Source organism: Bos grunniens, chromosome 8, assembly GCF_055505025.1.
Source record: "Bos grunniens cultivar Pamir isolate PY7600 chromosome 8, Bosgru_T2T1.0, whole genome shotgun sequence".
Lineage (NCBI taxonomy): Eukaryota > Metazoa > Chordata > Mammalia > Artiodactyla > Bovidae > Bos > Bos grunniens.
In genome coordinates this window covers 58,424,437-58,442,522 of record NC_141172.1, presented here as the reverse complement: position 1 = coordinate 58,442,522, position 18,086 = coordinate 58,424,437, and the positions used below count along the sequence as shown (strand labels likewise).

At 49.2% G+C, this 18,086-nt stretch overlaps 3 protein-coding genes and 1 non-coding gene across 15 annotated transcripts in view; 3 read left to right on the top strand and 1 right to left on the bottom strand.

The window, feature by feature from the left end:
• Window positions 1-18,086, bottom strand: part of CCDC107 (coiled-coil domain containing 107) — a 39,880-nt gene that overhangs the window by 3,378 nt on the left and 18,416 nt on the right. For 2 of the 7 annotated variants that reach the window (XM_086415805.1, XM_086415806.1), the window contains 4 exons: window positions 8,884-8,947; window positions 8,706-8,796; window positions 8,496-8,608; window positions 8,160-8,412 (listed from right to left, as the gene is read on the bottom strand). In XM_086415805.1, coding sequence (XP_086271931.1) covers window positions 8,165-8,412; window positions 8,496-8,608; window positions 8,706-8,734 — 390 coding nt within the window. In that variant the 5' untranslated portion in view covers window positions 8,735-8,796; window positions 8,884-8,947 and the 3' untranslated portion in view covers window positions 8,160-8,164. Of the gene's footprint in view, window positions 1-8,159; window positions 8,413-8,495; window positions 8,609-8,705; window positions 8,797-8,883; window positions 8,948-10,132; window positions 10,445-10,533; window positions 10,715-18,086 lie in introns of those variants that run through there. The other 5 variants (XM_086415802.1, XM_086415800.1, XM_086415801.1 and 2 more) reach the window with 5 other exon arrangements.
• Window positions 3,070-8,006, top strand: ARHGEF39 (Rho guanine nucleotide exchange factor 39). Of its 4 annotated transcripts, none has more exons than XM_086415763.1 (9): window positions 3,070-4,453; window positions 4,594-4,688; window positions 5,075-5,195; window positions 5,452-5,570; window positions 6,143-6,213; window positions 6,463-6,591; window positions 6,759-6,988; window positions 7,240-7,328; window positions 7,512-8,006. In XM_086415763.1, exons 1-9 carry the CDS (start codon window positions 4,316-4,318, stop codon window positions 7,525-7,527), a joined length of 1,008 nt encoding a protein of 335 aa, XP_086271889.1. In that variant the 5' UTR covers window positions 3,070-4,315; the 3' UTR covers window positions 7,528-8,006. The 4 variants fall into 4 exon arrangements, 3 of the variants coding, with proteins under 3 accessions (XP_086271889.1, XP_086271890.1, XP_086271888.1); XR_015169864.1 differs by having other exon boundaries at window positions 4,223-4,453; window positions 5,452-5,620; XM_086415764.1 differs by lacking the exon at window positions 7,240-7,328 and having other exon boundaries at window positions 4,205-4,453.
• LOC147367122 (RNase MRP) lies at window positions 11,019-11,296 on the top strand. The gene has a single exon (XR_015132195.1).
• SIT1 (signaling threshold regulating transmembrane adaptor 1) lies at window positions 15,193-16,880 on the top strand. Of its 3 annotated transcripts, none has more exons than XM_086415808.1 (5): window positions 15,193-15,476; window positions 15,595-15,730; window positions 15,818-15,876; window positions 15,971-16,032; window positions 16,121-16,880. In XM_086415808.1, the coding sequence occupies exons 1-5, from the start codon at window positions 15,410-15,412 to the stop codon at window positions 16,352-16,354; spliced, it is 558 nt and encodes a 185-aa protein (XP_086271934.1). In that variant the 5' UTR covers window positions 15,193-15,409; the 3' UTR covers window positions 16,355-16,880. The 3 variants fall into 3 exon arrangements, with proteins under 3 accessions (XP_086271934.1, XP_086271935.1, XP_086271933.1); XM_086415809.1 differs by having other exon boundaries at window positions 15,277-15,476; window positions 15,690-15,730; XM_086415807.1 differs by lacking the exon at window positions 15,193-15,476 and having other exon boundaries at window positions 15,522-15,730.

The following is an 18,086-nucleotide window of genomic DNA, read 5'->3' as shown; positions in this document are numbered from 1 at the left end:
CATGGCTTCTGTAAACTGATGACAGCCAAGTATCCCCAGGTTGGACTCTGCTCATTTCAGATATATAACCACCTGCCTAATGGATGTCCCCACTTGGATCTCCCACAAGTATCTCAAATTCAACAGGCCTCTAGTCAAATTCCTCTGTCCCCAAAACTACTTCTTCCACCCTCTACCAAGTGGTGTAAGTCAGAAACCTGGTACCATCTTTTCTTGCCTTGTTTTCCTTGATGGGTTTGAACCTAGGTGGGGCCAATCAGAATGAAGCTCTGTGTTTCAAGTATTTGATGACTAAGGGAACTCACTTTCATTTTGTCCAAACATGGATAAGGAAGCACACAACCTCTGGAACTGTGGGGAGCCACCTTGTAACTCCAATGGAAGCCAGCCTTAAGATGAAGATAAAACCATGAAAGACAGAGGAACTGTGGAATGCAGTCCTTGGGGCTAAACTAACCCTAGAGCCTATATCTGGACTGTAATCTGTATCTGGACTTTTCAGTTACATGAGCCAATAAATTATTGTTAAGCCACTTTGAATTGATTATTTGTGACATAGTCTTACTGATATAAATTCCCTCTATAGCCTGTGTCTATGTCTCCAGTCTCTTCTCATCACAATCTCCTTTGCAATCTGTGCTCCAGTCTTACTAAACTTCTAGCAGTTTCTTGAATGCATCACGTGTGTGTGTGTGTGTGTGTTTTATCTCCAATCCCTTATCCATGCTATTTTTTTGTCTACCTCACCCACAGTGCCAGCTCTGCCTAGTCAAGTTTTGTTCTGTTTATTCTCCTGGCATCCTTCAGTTCACATGTTACTTCCTGAGAAGCCTCCCTGACCCCTAGATTAGGGTCAGTCCCTTCCTCCTGCATGCATAGAAGCCTGTATTTCCTTTGTAATGTGTATCTCACTTTATGGTGACTCCTTACCATGTCTGTCATGCTGGACTAAAAGCATTCATAAGGGCATGGGTCACATTTCTCTTATTCCCCATCTTCATGCCTAGCATAGGACCTGATGCATGAGAGGCATTTAGTATTTTTTAAATATTGATTTATGTGGCTGCTTTGGGTCTCAGTTGCGGCACGTGGGGTCTTTGTTGCTTGCTGTAGGATCTTTCGTTGGGGTCCATGAACTCTCTAGTTGTGGTGTGCAGGCTTTGCAGTTGCGGTGCTCAGGTTTAGTTGCCCTGCAGCATGTGGGATCTTAGTTCCCCAACCAGGGATCAAACCCATGTCCCCTGCATTGCATGGTGGATTCTTAACCACTGGACCACCAGGGAAGTCCCAAGGCATTTGATTTTTGTGGAATGACTGGTGGTTATTGTTTAAAGCATCCTGAGAGCTTCTCCAGCAGCCAGTTAGTTGAAAGCAGAGATTAAGGGTAATTAAATGATAGAGAAAAAAAAAAAAAACATTTTTTGGGGGGGGCTGTGCAACACAGCTTACAGAATCTTAGTTCCCTGACCAAGGATTGAACCCGGGCTCCAGCAGTAAAAGCGCTGAGTCCTAACCACTGGACTGCCAAAGAATCACCTTCACTCCTTTATTTTTATTTTTTTTAATAAAGAAAAAAATATATATATATATATATTTTTTTAAGAATAGACTTCCCCAGTGGTCTAGTGGTTAAGACTCCACCTTCCAATGTGGGGGGTGTGGGTTCAACCCTTGGTTTGGGAACTAAGATCCCACATGCCACAGGATTTTATTTTAAAAATTTAAAGGATAGAGAGGTTGTTGACTGCCCTCTGATCCTCTTCTTTGTCCCCTGCCCCTTCCTTTAGCTTTAGGGGAGATTGTGGGTTGAGTCAGTTCCAGGCAGACTATAGTGCCTGATTTGCTCTGTGGGACACTTGGTCTCCAGGGAATCAGTTGTCTCCAAGTGTCCTCAGTGTGTCTTGCTCAGCTTTGCCCTCCTCTGCCTCAACAGTTGAATGATTTCCCCACCTGAGCTCACAGTTGACTCTATTCCCATCTCCTCTTCCATCCACCTAAAGTACACTCACACTGGCAGGACACCCAGACACCCTCATTACCGACTGTGCCCCCAGGGGTTATGCTCTGTTCTCATCACCTGGGCTCATGGTGATGCCAGTTATCATGAGATGACCTGTCCCCTTTCACCCTGCAGCTCTTTGTGTGGACTGTCCGACATTCACCTGAGGCAGTGTAACCAGAGCTCCACCTATATGGTATCACCAGTTCCTCTGTGACCTGTCCAAGGTACAGTCTGACCCAAACTCTCTTGCCTCCACCAAGCCCTTCAAGTTGTTTTTCCCTGATCTAAGTCCAGCATTTCTCTTTCCTCAGAATTCTTAGAATGTCAGAGAGCTAGAGGTGACCTCAGAACCCTGACAATACCCTGGTTTTTGGCTTTGGGCCTGGATTCCTGAGTCCTCAGTGGTAGTAATGGGGCCTAAGGTTTCTAACTAACATTGTGGTTTTTAATAGCACTTTTTTTTTTTTTTCTAATTTACATAGTAACACATGCATGCTCAAGCAGAAAACTTGGGAAAAGCAGAAAAGTATAAGGGAATTTTTAAAATCACCCTTTTGATCCCATTCACCCCTTTAACCTTAGTGATCCAGTACCTCTTACAGCTTAGGTGCTTAATAAATATTTGTTGAATGAATTACCTTTGGTCCCATCACCCAGAGATAAAAACCACAACTACCTTTCGATTGTTTATCCTTCCAGTCTTATATTTTGTTGTTGTTCAGTCGCTTAGTCATGGGTTCAGTTGTGACCCCATGGATTGCAGCACGCCAGGCTTCCCTGATTATACCTAAATAGATCGTATTATACAGTTTTATGGCCTGCTTTTTTCCTCTCGGCAATATACTATGTGTTTCCCAAAATTAATGGCTTTTTTACATCATCTTCAATGCTTTCATATTATTCCTTCAAATGGTTGTACCATAATTTTCCTAGCTAATTCTCTACCACTGGGCATTTAAGTGACTTCCAGTTTTCTGTTGTTACAAACAACATTTTGCCACCCATCCTAGTATATATATTTTTGTCCGCATAGTGGTTTTTTTAGGATGCATTACTAAAGAAGTGGAATTGCTGGGTCATAAGAGTAAGCACATTTTAAGATATCTCATACATACTGACAAAATGACACTGCTAATTTACCCTCCAGGGCTATTGCCAGTTTTCCAAAAGACCTAACTAAGTAAGGAAAATATAGTACCTTTTAACTCTGACTAGGTAACACAGACTAATCAACTCCAAGGTTTTACCTTTGGCCAGAATTACAGCAATTCCGACCCACCACGTTAGTTATTGACATTTGCTGACTGGAAGCTAACTGGCTATCAGGCTTTGGATCAGTATGAAAGGGGAAAACGAGTTAGTGACTTAAAACCGAGGAACTTTTGTCCAGCGGCCAAAATATTCAAAACCTGGTGACCCGTGAGGATTCTTAATGATGAAAGGACTGGGGACAGCTGGACCCCAGCATTTGGCATGGGTCCACGACAGAAGCTCAATTCTACAGGTGGGACACTGCGACCCTGCCAGTGTCTAAATCCCTAAGTATCCTGACTCAAAGTCCAGGCTGCTGTCCCAACTTCAGTTCAGTCGCTCAGTCCTGTCCGACTCTTTGCGACCCCATGAATTGCAGCACGCCAGGCCTCCCTGTCCATCACCAACTCCTGGAGTTCTCACGTCCATCGCGGTGATGCCATCCAGCCATCTCATCCTCTGTCGTCCCCTTCTCCTCCTGCGCCCAATCCCTCCCAGCATCAGAGTCTTTTCCAATGAGTCAACTCTTCGTATGAGGTGGCCAAAGTATTGGAGTTTCAGCCTCAGCATCAGTCCTTCCAAAGAACACCCAGGGCTGATCTCCTTTAGAATGGACTGGTTGGATCTCCTTGCAGTCCAGGGGACTCTCAAGAGTCTTCTCCAACACCACAGTTCAAAAGCATCAATTCTTCAGCGCTCAGCTTTCTTCACAGTCCAACTCTCACATCCATACATGACCACTGGAAAAACCATAGCCTTGACTAGACGGACCTTTGTTGGCAAAGTAATGTCTCTGCTCCAACTTAGTGCCACTCAAAGGAGGGCCACCCACTTGCCGCACCCTGCCCGGCCCTGGCGGGGGCCGCATACCTACAGCGCCTCGCTGGCGCCGACCTGATGCGGTTTAGCGAGCCGCTGCGCACGCCCTCGCCTGCTCACAGCCTCCAGGCGCCAGGGGGCGTACTCCCCTCAAGGGCCCACTCCAGCAGCCCCGCCCCCGGGTCCGGTTGGATTTGAATCTCCGGCGGGCTGCGTCCGGAAGTGGCAACCCCTAAGTCTGGCATGGAGAGCCCGGCCCCCGGTGCCCGGTGCCCGGTGCAAGAGCAGCGTGCCCGTTGGGAGCGGAAACGCGCCTTCACTGCCCGGGAGCTGCTGGAGACCGAGCGGCGCTACCAGGAACAGCTGGGGCTGGTGGCCACGGTGCGAACCCCACAGTCTCCCGTAGGGAGGCGGGGACCCCAGGGAGTGGGAGGGTGCCTACTAGGTCGGTGACCTAGTGGCGCCTTGGCACCAGCCTCCTCTTTCTGCGGACCACATACCGGTATTCTCTCCTTCCGCAGTACTTCGTGGCAATTTTGAGAGCCAAAGGTACCCTGCGACCACCAGAGCGCCAGGCCCTCTTTGGGCCCTGGGAATTCATTTACGGCGCCAGCCAGTGAGTAGAAGGGAAGTGGGGAGAGAGGAGGAGGGAGACCTGGTTTCTGGCAGTGCAGAGAGCTCAGAGTAGGGGAGATCCAGATTCGCATCCAGAATCTGCCAGTTACCTCCCCTGTGGTCTTGACCCAGTGCCTTAATCTGCCCAAGTTCTCCAGCCACTTGCTGTCCAGTCGCTAAATCGTGTGGGAATCTTTGCGACCCCATGGACTACAGCACGCCAGGCTCCCCTTCCTTCACCATTTCCGAGTTTGCTCAGATTCATATCTACTGAGTCTCCTCCCACAAAATGGGGCCGTACTACCTCCAGAGCAGGGTTATGAGAATTAAGAGAGGTGGTGCTTGAGTAGTTCTTGGGCTGCTCTTTTATTGTCCTGACCCACACAGAGAGCTGCTTCCCTACCTCGAAGGAGGGCGCTGGGGACAGGGGTTGGAGGGCTTCTGCAACCACCTGGAGCTCTACACCCAATTTGCTGCCAATGTTGAGAGGTCCCGGACCATCCTGCAGGTAACCTGATAACTTCAAGTCCTTCCCCTTGTCCTTTGTACATTTCCTCTTTATCTGGAGACCCAAACTTCATTCATATTGTTCCTGCATTTATAGAGCCCTGTGGGTACCCAGCCCTATGTTAAGTTTCCAGTAGGGAGACGGGGTTCTCTCAGGAGCATACAGCTTCCTGAGGGCCTGGGATGTGTACACAGAAGAATGCAGTATAAGGAGGTGGCTTCTCTCCCTGCTGCCAACCCTTTCCTCCTCATTCTAGGAGCAACTAAAGAAGAACAAACATTTCCGGAGATTTGTACGACTTCAGGAAGGTCGCCCTGAGTTCGGGGGCCTTCAGCTCCAGGACCTGCTCCCTCTGCCTCTGCAGAGGCTCCAGCAGTGCGTGAACTCACCCTGACTCAGCCAACTTCTCTTAGAATTCTGCATCTGTACGATGGCTGCTCTCAATCTTTGTGGGCTTTCATGGGATCTGTCCCACTGTCTCTCTCCTGGGACAAATTGCTCCTCAAAATTTTCTGCAAGAGTAAATGTGAACTCACTGGAGTATTTGGGCTGTGCAGCCTCAGGCCCTTAGCTGGGATTGTTTAACTTAAGCTGAAGTGAGGGGTCTGTGATAAGGCTAGTAAATAAGGTTTCTGAAGATGAAAGGCTTAGAATTTCTGTCCCTGGGAATGAGTTAAGAACTTATAGTCAGTTTTTTGTAGCATCCTCCTTGGGTTGATTAACTTTCACCTTGGATCTGGTCTGCCTCCCTGACTCTTCAGTGTGGGATGGAAGAGGGCCATATGGAGTGAACCCAGGATCTGAGTCCCAGATGGAAGAGGGGGATAAAACAGCCACAGGCAGGTCTTTCCTGGTTCCCCAGCTGAAGTTTGTACAGGGGGTGATCTGTGTCAGGCAGAGGAAATTGTACCCAGCTCTACTTTCCCCTCATAGACTTCTAATTTCAGGTATGAGAATCTCGCTGTTGCTTTGGCTGAAAACACAGGTCCCAACAGCCCTGAACACAAACAGCTCACAAGTATGTTCTTGCTCTTCCACAGCATTTCTTGGAGATTGCTTCTGTTCCCTTTCTGGTTCTGACCTCCAACCATGTATGATATGCCCCAATTTTCCAATGATGTGTATACAATGTTCCTATTGCCCTGCCTCTACTCTTGAAGAAATTAGACTCTGACCCTAGTCCTGTCTGGATTAGCCTGTCTTTCACCACCACCATTCACCCAAAGTCAAAGTTGTGCTGGGAGTGGGGTGTGGAATATCATTCTAGGGGCTGCCCAGCTGATAAGTGAGACTGCCCAGAGAGTCCACACCATTGGTCAGAAACAGAAGAATGAACAGCATCTCCAGCGCATCCAGGCTCTGCTCAGTGGACGGCAAGCAAAGGGGCTTATCTCAGGTAGTCCATGGGTGTGCTTCCCCTCAACCTGCAAACTGCCCTTTTCTCACCCCCATCCTCCCTACTGCCAGCACATACCACCTGCCTCCCATTTTCTCAGCCTCCCTTTCATTTTGTGGGTTGTAGTCCTGAAGCTGTACCAGAATAACGGGTCTCCCACCTCTCAGGTCGCTGGTTCCTACGCCAGGGATGGCTATTGGTGGTGCCTCCCCGAGGGGAGCCTCGGCCCCGAATGTTCTTCCTTTTCTCTGATGCACTTCTCATGGCCAAGCCTCGACCCCCATTGCATCTGCTGCAGAGTGGCACCTTTGCCTGCCGGGCCCTCTACCCCATGGGCGAGTGTCAACTCCACAGGGTCTTTGGCCACTCAGGAGGCCCTTGTGGTGGACTGCTCAGCGTAAGTAACAGGCAAGAGCCCTCGGCAGGGTAGGAAGGGCCCAAAATATACCAAGTGCCTGCGCACCACTCATCTCCTTGGCCTAAGCCCCCCTCATAGGAACTGAGCCACCTGCATTGAGAGCATCCCAGGGCTTAGGGTTCATACCTGGTTCTCACTTCAGCCCTAAATCACTGCCATGGAAATAGCAGGGCCTTTGGCTTAAGGCTGGACCTTTCTGAGCCATGTGCTAAGAGGTGATCTCTCTCTAGCTGTCCTTTCCCCATGAGAAGCTACTGCTTATGTCCACAGACCAGGAGGAGCTGTCACACTGGTACCACAGTCTGACTTTGGCCATCAGGTAAGTTGTTTTCCCTCAGGAAGAGTGCTGTGGTGAGGCCCAGGAGCTGGAGATGGCACTTCTGAGCCTATTTCCTGTCTGGAACCCACCCCCACCCCCCAAGCACGCCCCTGTCCAACACCCCAGGTGATTTTGTCAGAATAGAGTGCTCATGCCAGTGCCTGAACTGTTTTCTCTCCACAGCAGCCAGAAGAACTAGCAGAATCTTACAAATTCCAGAGTCCAGGATACTGTGGGGATAGGTCAGAATCAGGGGTACAAAGGAATCTTACTAACAAAACACGGACTCTTCATGGTTTGAGAAGAATCATTTTGTGTTTGCCTGAGACCAAGACACACCATGTCCTTTGACCAGCTCTTAAAGAATCAGGACATCAAGTCCAACTCAGCTGAATCAGCTCCGCCAATACAGAGGAGGGGATTTGGGACTGATAAGTTTGGTGCTGTGTCTGTGGACAGCTGTTTATCTATCAAGTTTGCAGCTTTGCAAATGTGGCTGTTTTTATGTTATATATAGTTTCTATAATTTATTTCCCCACCGGATTTTGGTAGTGTTTTCTTTTTTGGAGAAGCCATTTTGTCTCAGCTATGCAATATGAGAAAAGGGATTTTTGTGCCCTTAAGGCTGGCATGACTGTGGCCTCAGGAATACAAATAAAAGAACTGGAGCTCCCTCTATCTTCTTGGCTCCTGCACTGGAAGGCGGCCTCTTTATGTCCTAATAAGGGAAGCTTTTCAAGAAGGCCTGGTTGTTCGTAGGCACCTAGTAAGGGGAGGTGGGTGTGTGTGTCCGTGTGTGTCCAGCTGGAATGGAAAAAGCACACAGGAGCATCCAGTCACAGGAACAGACTCTGTTTTACTAAACCATCCACTGTTTTTCCTTCTTTCCAATGGGGGCTGTGACTGAGGCCCTGTGCTGCAGATTTCCTACATCTTCTCCTTAGCGTGGGCTCCATTTCCCTGGGAGGAGTTAGGTTCCTTGTCCCTGTGTTCCAATTTAGGGGCTCCTCCCAGGCCTGATTGTCACCAGCCTCTTCCTCGTCCTCCTCTATACAGAAGTCCTCAAGAAAGGGTATGCTGGCCTCTGCGAAGGGGGAGATCAGGCATGTTCCAGTTTCAGAGGCTCTGTCTCTACTTCCAGCAGACTCTCACCTCCCAACCCTGTACCTGGTTCTGGAACCTCCACACCCTTGTTCGGTTTGCTGTCTTGTAACAGCTGGTGGATGGTCTGTAGCTTCATGTGCAGAAGCTCCTGCTGGGCTCCAGCCAGGGTAGTCACACTGCAGATATGTCCATTCAGAGGCTGCCCGATCTCCGTCCCCACCTCTTCCACCTACCACAAGCTCTCTCTAGCTACAGGGTCATTGCTCTCCTTACCGCTCAAAAAGCGGGTCCAGCTGGGCCATCAGACTGTTCAGGTGTTGCTCTGTCTGGACAAGCTGTTGTGTCAGCTGCGCCAGGTGTTGCTCTGGGGGTATGGGAGAAAAAAGCAACGGTTACTTACTTTCTGCTGTCCCTTAATCCCCCACCAAGCACAGACCTCTGCAAAACCCACCTGACTGCAATGAATCCTTCTTGTCTGCCTCCTCTTGGAGAACAGCAGCCTCATCTTTCCCCTGCTGTGGAAAAAGGCAACAGGGATATTGCAGCAACAAGGACCTCAATAATCTCAGTCTCCAAAGCCAGATAAAGGCCAAGGATAATTCCAGATAGACAAAACTAGTGGGTTTGTTTTTTTTTTAATCTCAGAGAATCACAGTCATATCTATTCCAGCTCCTCATTCAGGACAGGAAGCAATGTCAGTACACCCCATGAGTGGTTGCTGTTCAATCTACTAAAACACCTCCAGGGAGAAGCTCTATTGTTTGATAAAGCTCTGGTTTAGTTTATACACAAAGCCAGACACAGTCCATCGCTATCTTCTTTTCATGGTGCTGAGCAGAGCCTTCCAAAATCATCTTTTCAACATGACAGCCCCTCAGGTATTTGAAGGCAACGGTCGTACTCCCTGTCTTCTCTGATTTAATAGCACCAATGTTTTTCAGTCAGTGCTCATTTGACATGGTTTTCTCTGGGTGCTTTACTCTGGTTTAAGAGATGGCATTACCGACTCAATGGACATAAGTTTGAGCAAACTCTGGGAGATGGTGAAAGACCGGGAAGCCTGACACGCTGCAACCCATGAAGTCGCAGAGTCAGACACAACTTAGTGACTGAACCACAACAATGCTCTTAGAACAGTGCCCTCAAGAAAATTAAGTTTCTTTCAGGCTATACTTGGGTCCAAGAATAGAATTTATCAATCCTTGTTAAATTTCACCATTAAATTCAGCCCCTCATCCTAGCCTGTTAAGTCTACTATGGATCATGATTAGCTAGACCTCCTAGTTTAACGTCATCTCCAAATTGGCTCAGTCCTCTATTTCCCAACGTAAGTGATAGGGCCAGGGCTGAAGAAAAAGCCCTGGGAGGTACTACTTTCCATTTCAACAGTTTTAATTCAACAAAATGTACTGTCAGTTCACATTTCAGGGCCTCCTTCCCGAGGATAACTTGAGACTGCTTAGTTCCTTGAACTCTAAAAACTCTGGCTACAGTAATCAACTGCTTGTGCCAAGCTTGGGAACTCACTAGGAACCGCACTTACTATAGTATGGCCATTTGCTGGGTTCAAATCTTAGGGCCACCAGTTACTATCTCTGAGTGACCTTGAGCAACTGACAACCTCTTCACTGGGTTGTTGGAAGGACTAAATGTAATGGTTACTATTTAAAATTAACCAATGGCCCTTCACATCCATTACCTCGCGGGATGCTTTAACTAACCCCATCATGTTGGAAAGTCAGGGAACTCCTGTCTTCATTTTACAAAATGACGGGAAAACGTGCCTTGTTCTTGGTACCATGGCGCCCTCATCGAGATTCAGGGCCGGGGCATCCCCACCCCTGGTCGTCCCGCACCTGCAAACACTTGTACAGCACAAAAGCCACGGCGGCCGCGGTGTACAGCGCCCCCAAGGGCAGCGCCCCGGACCGAGCCCGCTCGCGCTGGTTCTTGGACGGCGGCGACTGCCGCCGGGGTTCCGCGGCCGCAGGGCCGACCTGGCCGGCGTCGCCTGAGGAGGAGGGCAGAGGCGGGTCAGTACAGCTGGGGCTTGGGGCCTGGGGGCAGTCCCAGCCTCCCTCCAGCAGCCCTCGCTGGTACCTGGGTGTGCCCAGCGGTCGGGGCTGCGGCGGTCTCCGAGCACCTCGGGCAGCGCAGACACAAGTAGCAGCCCCAGCGTACCCGCAAGCGACACCACGCTCGCCATAGCAGGCCAACACGGGAGACCGCGGGAGACGCCGGCGTTGTCGGACGCACCGGTGCACGCGCACGCAGGCGCGTCCCCCAGCCCCAGCTATTCCCACCCCGGGCCTCCCAGGGAGGTCACGCCCACCTAGCGTGTGGGCGGGGCCAGGCCTTATTTGCATAGGACTGAGGGCTTAGCTTAGTTCATTTGTGAAACTAGTTCATTTCTTATCTCTATATAGGTGTTCTGTTAGCCAGAATGCCTCCAGAAGACTACATTCTTAGAAGGTTATACAGGGAAGTGGTTTTTAATATGCCACACCACCAATCTCCTCACCCTAACTATAAAATAAATGTCCTCCTCGAGCTATAAAGGGCTTGAATTCCCCGGTAGAAGGTAAGTTCGTGCTGAAGGCCTGTTTCCTAGGCTACATACGGAGGACTAGTTCCTTGTTTGCGCCTAGGGGAAAGTCCCCGGACCGTGGGCAGAGAGTGCCACGTGCCCGTGCACGTAGACTTCCCCGGCTTCTCACGACTAAACCCGCCAAGAAGCGATCCTACCCTGGGGGTGGGGAAGCCGAGCGGCGTGTTGCGGGGTGTCATCCGTCAGCTTCTAATAGTTACGCAGGCAGTGCGCCTTCATGCGCACCAACCTCACGGGGCTCATTCTCAGCACGTCTCATTTTAACTTGAGCGACTATATAGCCAGACTGTCTATTAGCTGTCTCCGGGACGTTTCGAAGTCACTCTGTTTCTGCACAGCTAACATCCATATACAACTTTCAGATCTCACTTTCCTCCTGTATGTGCGTGTTCCCTTCATAAGTGGAAGTGAAAGTCGTTCAGTCGTGTCCGACTCTTTGCGACCCCATGGACTATATACAGAACCCTTAACTTCTGGCTTATTCATTAGTGCAGCTATTGTACTTTCTTCAAACCACTATTGCATGTCAGTTATATTTCAATAAACCATTTAAATTACTTAAAATTAACTAATAAACTAAAATTAATTACAAAAATAAAACACAACTAGATTGTAAGTTTCATGAGAGCAGGGGCCATATCTCTTTTTCTTTACCATGTTTATTCCAATAGCCTAGCACAGCACCTGACACTAGCAGGCATCAGGTGAATCCTTGTTGAATGAAATTAATGTGTTCAAGACGACCCAAAAGGTAAATATAATTAAAGTTTTTTTTTAAGAATAAGGAAACTAAGGTTCAGGAAGGTTAAGTTTGTAATCAGGTAAGAGGCTGGCAGAGATTTCAACCCTTTTTTGTTTGCATAAGATCTGCCACTCATCACCACCTATCGTCTCTCCTGCTCCTTCTCCAGTCAGAGTTGAGTAATCCTTCTCCTTTCCACACTTTTAATTGTCTAGGATACATAGGGCCCTATTCCTAATTAGACCAAGAACTCTTTGAGGGAAGAAACCATTTCCCACTCACATTTGTATCTCCAGAGCTTGACATATAAGCAAGCAATCGGTATGTATGTATTAAACAAATGAGGTATAGCTGTGCTAAATAAATGAATGAAATACAGGTATATCTTTTTGTCCTTCCAGAAAGGGAGTGGGCAGGGCAGAGAGAGACCGTCACTCAGGACAGTTGTCCTGTCTAGTGGAATACCCAGAGGCAACCTGGCTTGGCAGTCTAAACCCTGACACTAAGCCAGTTGACATAATCAATGTAAACAAGTGATTCAGGCCAGTTGTAATATGATAAATGGCCCCCAGCTGATTGTTGCCTTTAGGGAATTCGGGCCCACTATTGCCCTTCTGATTTTTTTCCAATAGATCAATGAATCGGGATTTCAAAAAACTGGAACTCCAGTTTTTAAAGGTTGACATCGAATCAGTGGCATAGGAGTGAGAGTCGCCTCAGTCATGTCCAGCTTTTTGCGACCCCATGGACTGTAGCCTGCCAGGCTCCTCTGTCCATGGAATTCTCCAGGCAAGAATATTGGAAGGTGTTGCCATTTCCTTCTTCAAATAAACAGTAAATGAAACAAATAACAGGGCCCAGAAAATAATAATAATAAGGGCCAGAAATTCAGACAGTGAATTATCTCTTTTATTGGAGTTTGTAGATATATATCATGACAATATAAAATGAGTTAAAATTGAATTTACATTACGGAACAAGAAAGGGTAATGAATTTCTTGGCTACATTATTGTGTTTTTTGAGAAAGGGGTAAAAAATTTGTACCTACATAGTAACCTAGCTGAGTAATGAATAATTTCTTTTTCTAAAGTTAACTTCTGAAAATTTGTCAAAAATAATTTTGGCATATTCATATTCAATAGAGAATATAGCTACATTTGTCAATTTCCACCCATGGTTGATTAAAGAATACCTTTTATTAATTTTCATTTCAAAAAAGTTTCTTTCATATGAAGCAACAGACATACAAATGGGAAAAGAAAGTCTTAAACAAAGGGATGTTTGGCAGAGATTCATAAAAGTTCCATTTCACAGTAAATTCCAGACATTTTCAATATAAACAAAAACTAAGTGGTCACCTAGAATGGCAGAATTAAACTACTCAAGCTCAGTTTACTTGACTTTTCAATCACTGTGCTATCATTGTTTGTTTTTAAATCTATTGGTTAGATGCAGGAATATGTAATATTATAGGAGTTGGACACAGAAATTGTGCCCAAACCAAAGAACAATTAAAAACTGTTAAGAACTAATTCTGGATATAAACAGCCAGCTGTATACTTAGGATTATACAGCTGTATAACTAGGATTCCACAGATTAACTTCCATGCAGATTATAATATATATATTAAAAAAACAACAACAAAAAACATTTATTTGGCTGTGCCAGGTCTTAGTTGCAGCATTCAAACTCTTAGCTGCAGAATGTGAAATCTAGTTTCCTGACCAGGGATGGAACCTGAGCCCCCTGCATTGGAAGCATGCAGTCTTAACCACCGGACCACCAGGGAAGTTGTGGATTATAATATTTTTAAAGGGTAAGTAACACAAATGTGCGAATTTGAATTTTCAGTTCAGTCGCTCAGTTGTGTCCAACTCTTTGCAACCCCATGGACTGTAGCACACCAGGCTTCCCTGTCCATCACCAACTCCCAGAGCTTACTCAAACTCATGTCCATTGAGTCAGTGATGCCATTCACCACCTCATCCTCTGTTGTCCCCTTCTCCTCCCACCTTCAATCTTTCCCAGCATCAGGGTCTTTTCAGATGAGTCAGTTCTTTGCATCAGGTGGCCAAAGTATTGCAGTTTCAGCTTCAGCCTCAGTCCTTCCCATGAATTTTACATATTTGAAATTTGAATTTTACATAGTATTAAAACTCATCAGTAACCACAACAATTTAGAACATATATCTACAAAATTTTTCAGAGGGCCCCCTGATGGCCCAGTAGTTCAGAATCGGCCTTGCAATGCAGGGGATATCAGTTCGATCCTTGGTCAGGAAGATGTCAGCAGAGCAACTAAGCCAGTGCACCACAACTACTGAGCCCTCACTCTAGAGCCCGAGAGCTGCAAGTACTGAAGCCCCCTTGAGCCTGTGCTCTGGCAGCAAGAGAAGGCGCCACATTGAGAAGCCTGAGCAACACGTTTAGATAAAGCCCCTGTGCTGCAACGAAGACCCAGCACAGCCAAAAAATAATTTAAAATACATTTTTCAGAAAGGAATATTTTATCACTGATTTTTTTTTTTTTTTTAGAATTGCTGGAACATGGTGATAATGAAAAGGACACTGACTTTTAGTGAGTTTTGTTTTTAAATTCTTTACAAACAATACCTTATTGCTTAGAGTGGCAGGACCTCTGCTACCATCCCCACCCCAGGCACACTGCTACAGTGATTTTAAATCTTTGAAAAAAAAAAAATCATATGGGCCAGACAAAACAGATCTCTGAGCCCTGGTCTAAGGTTTATATTTGGAACTTAGAGTCCCTCTTCCCACATCAGTAGCATCCCATGTGGCTGGGCTGTCTCTGGGCGGGGCAGGTACTTGGCCGCTCCCTGAAGTGAACAAGTGCAAACACTGGGCTGGTTCCCAGGACAGGACTGGGCAGAGGTTTCTTTACTTCAACTAACTTTTGAGGTTCACAGTTCTTAGGGACAGCTTGGATGAAGTGGACTGGAGGAGGGAGTCAAGCTTCCTCTATCGTCTAAATCTATTACTATTATACCAGTAATAATAATAACAAAAGTCATTCTTAACCCCTGTCCCTTGGTTGTGGGGCAGCCTCAGCATGTGGTGGGACTGTAGGCAGAAGGGGGCCTCCTCATCCCATTTTCACTTTGTAGCATGCCCACTGAGGATTATGTCCTCCCTCTCCTTATTCTCTGTCAAGGGACTCAGTGCTGGAGAGAAAAGGCAGACACCCTGGGGCAGAAAGTAATCTCCATCATAAGGCCTGGCTTGTCTTGTAGGTCCTGCCTCACGCCACTTCTACCCGCCTTGGGGTCTTCATGAGCTCCCGTGCCCAGTGTTCAATAAACTCAGGCCTACCTCTTTTCTGACTGAAATGGGTACAGAGACAGGGGAAGGGTGGGGGTGGGGGCGGAAGTTTAAGAGCTACTGGGTGGCGCAGGTGCAGGCACAGGGCGGTGTCTTTGTTCTTTAACTCATCCCTCCCCTCCCCCTTGCTCCCCTCCCCCTTCCTCCCCGGAAATCAGCGACTTTGCCACCACCGGTATTGGAGATGCTGAGCTGTGGGGGTCAGGCCCAGAGAGGGGTGGGAGTAAAGGGGGCTGCCACAGCTGTCAGATCATAAATCAGGCTGATCCTTTGGTTCAGGCCAGGATGACTACAGCAGGCCAGAGCAGACTCTGCAATTGCACGGATCATCGCACGGATGAGCTACTGACCGGTGAGCTGGGCGGGGCAGGGGCAGGGGGAGGGGTCACGTGGCCCCATGTCCCACTTGCTGGGCCCTGGAGGGTTAGGCTGGGCAGTAACACTCCCTCCCCACTCTCTCACATCCACAGGAATCCCCTCTCTGACCAAGGGGTGGGGGCTGTGGGCCCTCTTAGGGGCTGTGACCCTGCTGCTCCTCATCTCACTGGCTGTGCACTTGTTCCAGTGGACCAGTGGCCGGAGCAGGAGCCAGCCAGGACATGGACGGTGAGTGGGGGGCAAGAAAGATGGGCTGATCGAGAGTTCCCCCCTTACCAACAAGTCACCTCTCATCCCCTAAACTCTGTGTTGCAGCTCTGGGGAGTCTGTGGAAGACGTCCCTCTGTATGGGAACCTGCATTATCTGCAGACAGGTAGGAAGCTGGCTAAGGGGAGGGGTGCAAGTGGCTAGGTCCTGGGTGCAGGGGGAAGAACAAGATGTGACCAGACTCCTGTTCCCTGCCCCAGGACGGCTGTCTCAGGAACCAGGGCCAGACCCACAGGATTCAGCCTCTGGAGGCCCTGCCAGGGTGAGTCAGTTGTGGCTGAAGAGGGGAGGGAAGGTAGTGGGGGATTTCTCAAGGGTCCCGTGAGCTTCTAACAGCCTTGCATCTCCAGGCTGCAGAGGAGGTGATGTGCTATACCAGCCTGCAGCTGCGGCCTCCTCAGGGCCGAGTCCCCAGCCCTGGAAGCCCCATCAAGTACTCGGAGGTGCTGCTGGACTCCGAGCCAAAGCCCCAGGCCTCAGACCCTGAGCCAGAGCTCTACGCCTCAGTGTGTGCCCAGGGGCGCAGAGCCCGAGCTTCCTTTCCAGACCAGGCCTATGCCAACAGCCATCCCGCACCCAGCTGAGACAGGGGGCCATTACATTGGTTACTGCTATCCCGTCTGGGGCCGTGACTGTTTCCCAACCACCCCCTGAAGACAGGCAGCCCTTTCTCAGTCACAGGACTGATGGTCCCTGAATTTCCTATCTGAGCTGTGAGGGAGACCTCTCAGAGGAATGGCAGGCCCTGTTTCTTGAGGATGGAGTAAGAAAAGGCAGCGGCCCCATCCTCCACCTCTTTTTCCCCCCTCTATCTGTTCCTCTCAACCCCCAAACTCCAGATCCTTCCCATTCCACACCGTTTAGTCTACCCCTGACAACTCCGTGTCTCCTCAGACACCGGAAGTGGGCAGTAGGGGAGGGGTAAAGAGTCTGCAAGGTCAGTGAGGGGTATCCTCCTCAGGAGCCCACAGGCTGGACGGGTCCTGGAATCCGGTGACCTGAGAAACCCAAGCCTGGTCTCTGACTTGAGAAGCCTGGCAGAACACCAGTCTCCATCCTGCCGTCTCTGTCGTGTGCCAAAGTTTTTAAATAAAACTTCTGAAAAAAGTGTTTCGATTTGACCTAGAAAGTGACACACACCTGCAACAGGCCCCACATGGTGGGCGTGTGAAATCTGCTCTCTGTGCAGAGCACTTCTGGGAGCATCTACCTGGGGAAAAGGGGCCGCAGCATCAATGATGCAGGGATGGGTGTTACAGGTGGGGGCCGGAGTCCAGTTGCTAGGCCGTCCCCAGGGTTTGCACACAGAGCCTCTCCACTCCCATCACCTGGGGTCTTCAAGCTTCCCAGCCTCTGACCTACCTGCCCAGGGCCATCACCCACGACCTGAGGTCTGGGCCATTTCCCCCTTCAGCCTTTGTCGATCTCCTGACAGACTCTACTAAGGTTTGAGTGGAAAACAGGGAGAAGCTGAGGCTTTTACTTCCAAACTTCTCTCCTTTCCACTTAGAGTCCCAGAGAAAACCACAGAGTAGGTTTTCTAGGCTTCCTGGACCTCTGAGGACCCCAACCTGGGTCTCCCCAGAAGAGGTCCCAGTCGCGGTTAACAGCAGGCAGCTGGGGCTGCGTAGGAGGGAAGGTGGCTTTAGGGGCGGGTACCGGACGTGGGGAACCGCCGGCAGGGATGTGGGGTTCTGAGAGCTGCTGTGCTAAAGACGACTCAATGTGCCCGAGGCCCGGGAGACAGGAGACCCTGACAGTGGAAGACGCAAGGCCTGGGGTCCAGCCAGCCTCCTGGGACGAGCCGGGAACCGCGGCGGAGGTCTAAAGCGCCCTCAATCCAGGCCGCAAACCTTGGCCCCTAGACGCCTTCTCCTCACGGGATTCACACAACGCCCGCGGTCTCGGCTAGCTCAGAACTAAGCCCCGAGCGCCCCCTCCCGACTCGACGCGGCCTCGCCACCACCTCTGCTCAGGCCTATTGCAGCTCGGGCCACAGCATGCTGGGAGATGCAGTCCCGACCCCGCGGGACTGCCCTTCCGAGTCTCTCCTGGGACTTCGCTGAACTCTGGCCATGCGGTCTCAGAGAGGCGGCCGTCCGTCTGAAGCTGGGTGCTATTTGAACTTTGTTCTCCTTCCAGTTGCCAAAGCCTGGATCCTCTGCCTTCTCTTTCTTCTACAACTCTTGGATTTTTCTTACCTTCTCATCTTGCTTATCACCGAGGCTCGTCCCCTAGCCTAGGTCCTCATGCCTGAACGCCAGGACTGTGGCAACTTACTGACTGATCCCTACATCAAGAAAATAAGTCGGGGCA

Bases quoted from the DNA above. Each gene is read 5' to 3' on its own strand.
- ARHGEF39 (XM_086415764.1), top strand. From the start codon at position 4,316: ATGGAGAGCCCGGCCCCCGGTGCCCGGTGCCCGGTGCAAGAGCAGCGT. The intron at 4,689-5,074 runs GTGAGTAGAAGG...TGACCCACACAG, and splicing joins TTCATTTACGGCGCCAGCCA to AGAGCTGCTTCCCTACCTCG. The intron at 6,989-7,511 runs GTAAGTAACAGG...TTCTCTCCACAG, and splicing joins CTTGTGGTGGACTGCTCAGC to CAGCCAGAAGAACTAGCAGA.
- SIT1 (XM_086415807.1), top strand. From the start codon at position 15,522: ATGTCCCACTTGCTGGGCCCTGGAGGGTTAGGCTGGGCAGTAACACTC. The intron at 15,877-15,970 runs GTAGGAAGCTGG...TCCCTGCCCCAG, and splicing joins CCTGCATTATCTGCAGACAG to GACGGCTGTCTCAGGAACCA. The intron at 16,033-16,120 runs GTGAGTCAGTTG...TTGCATCTCCAG, and splicing joins CCTCTGGAGGCCCTGCCAGG to GCTGCAGAGGAGGTGATGTG.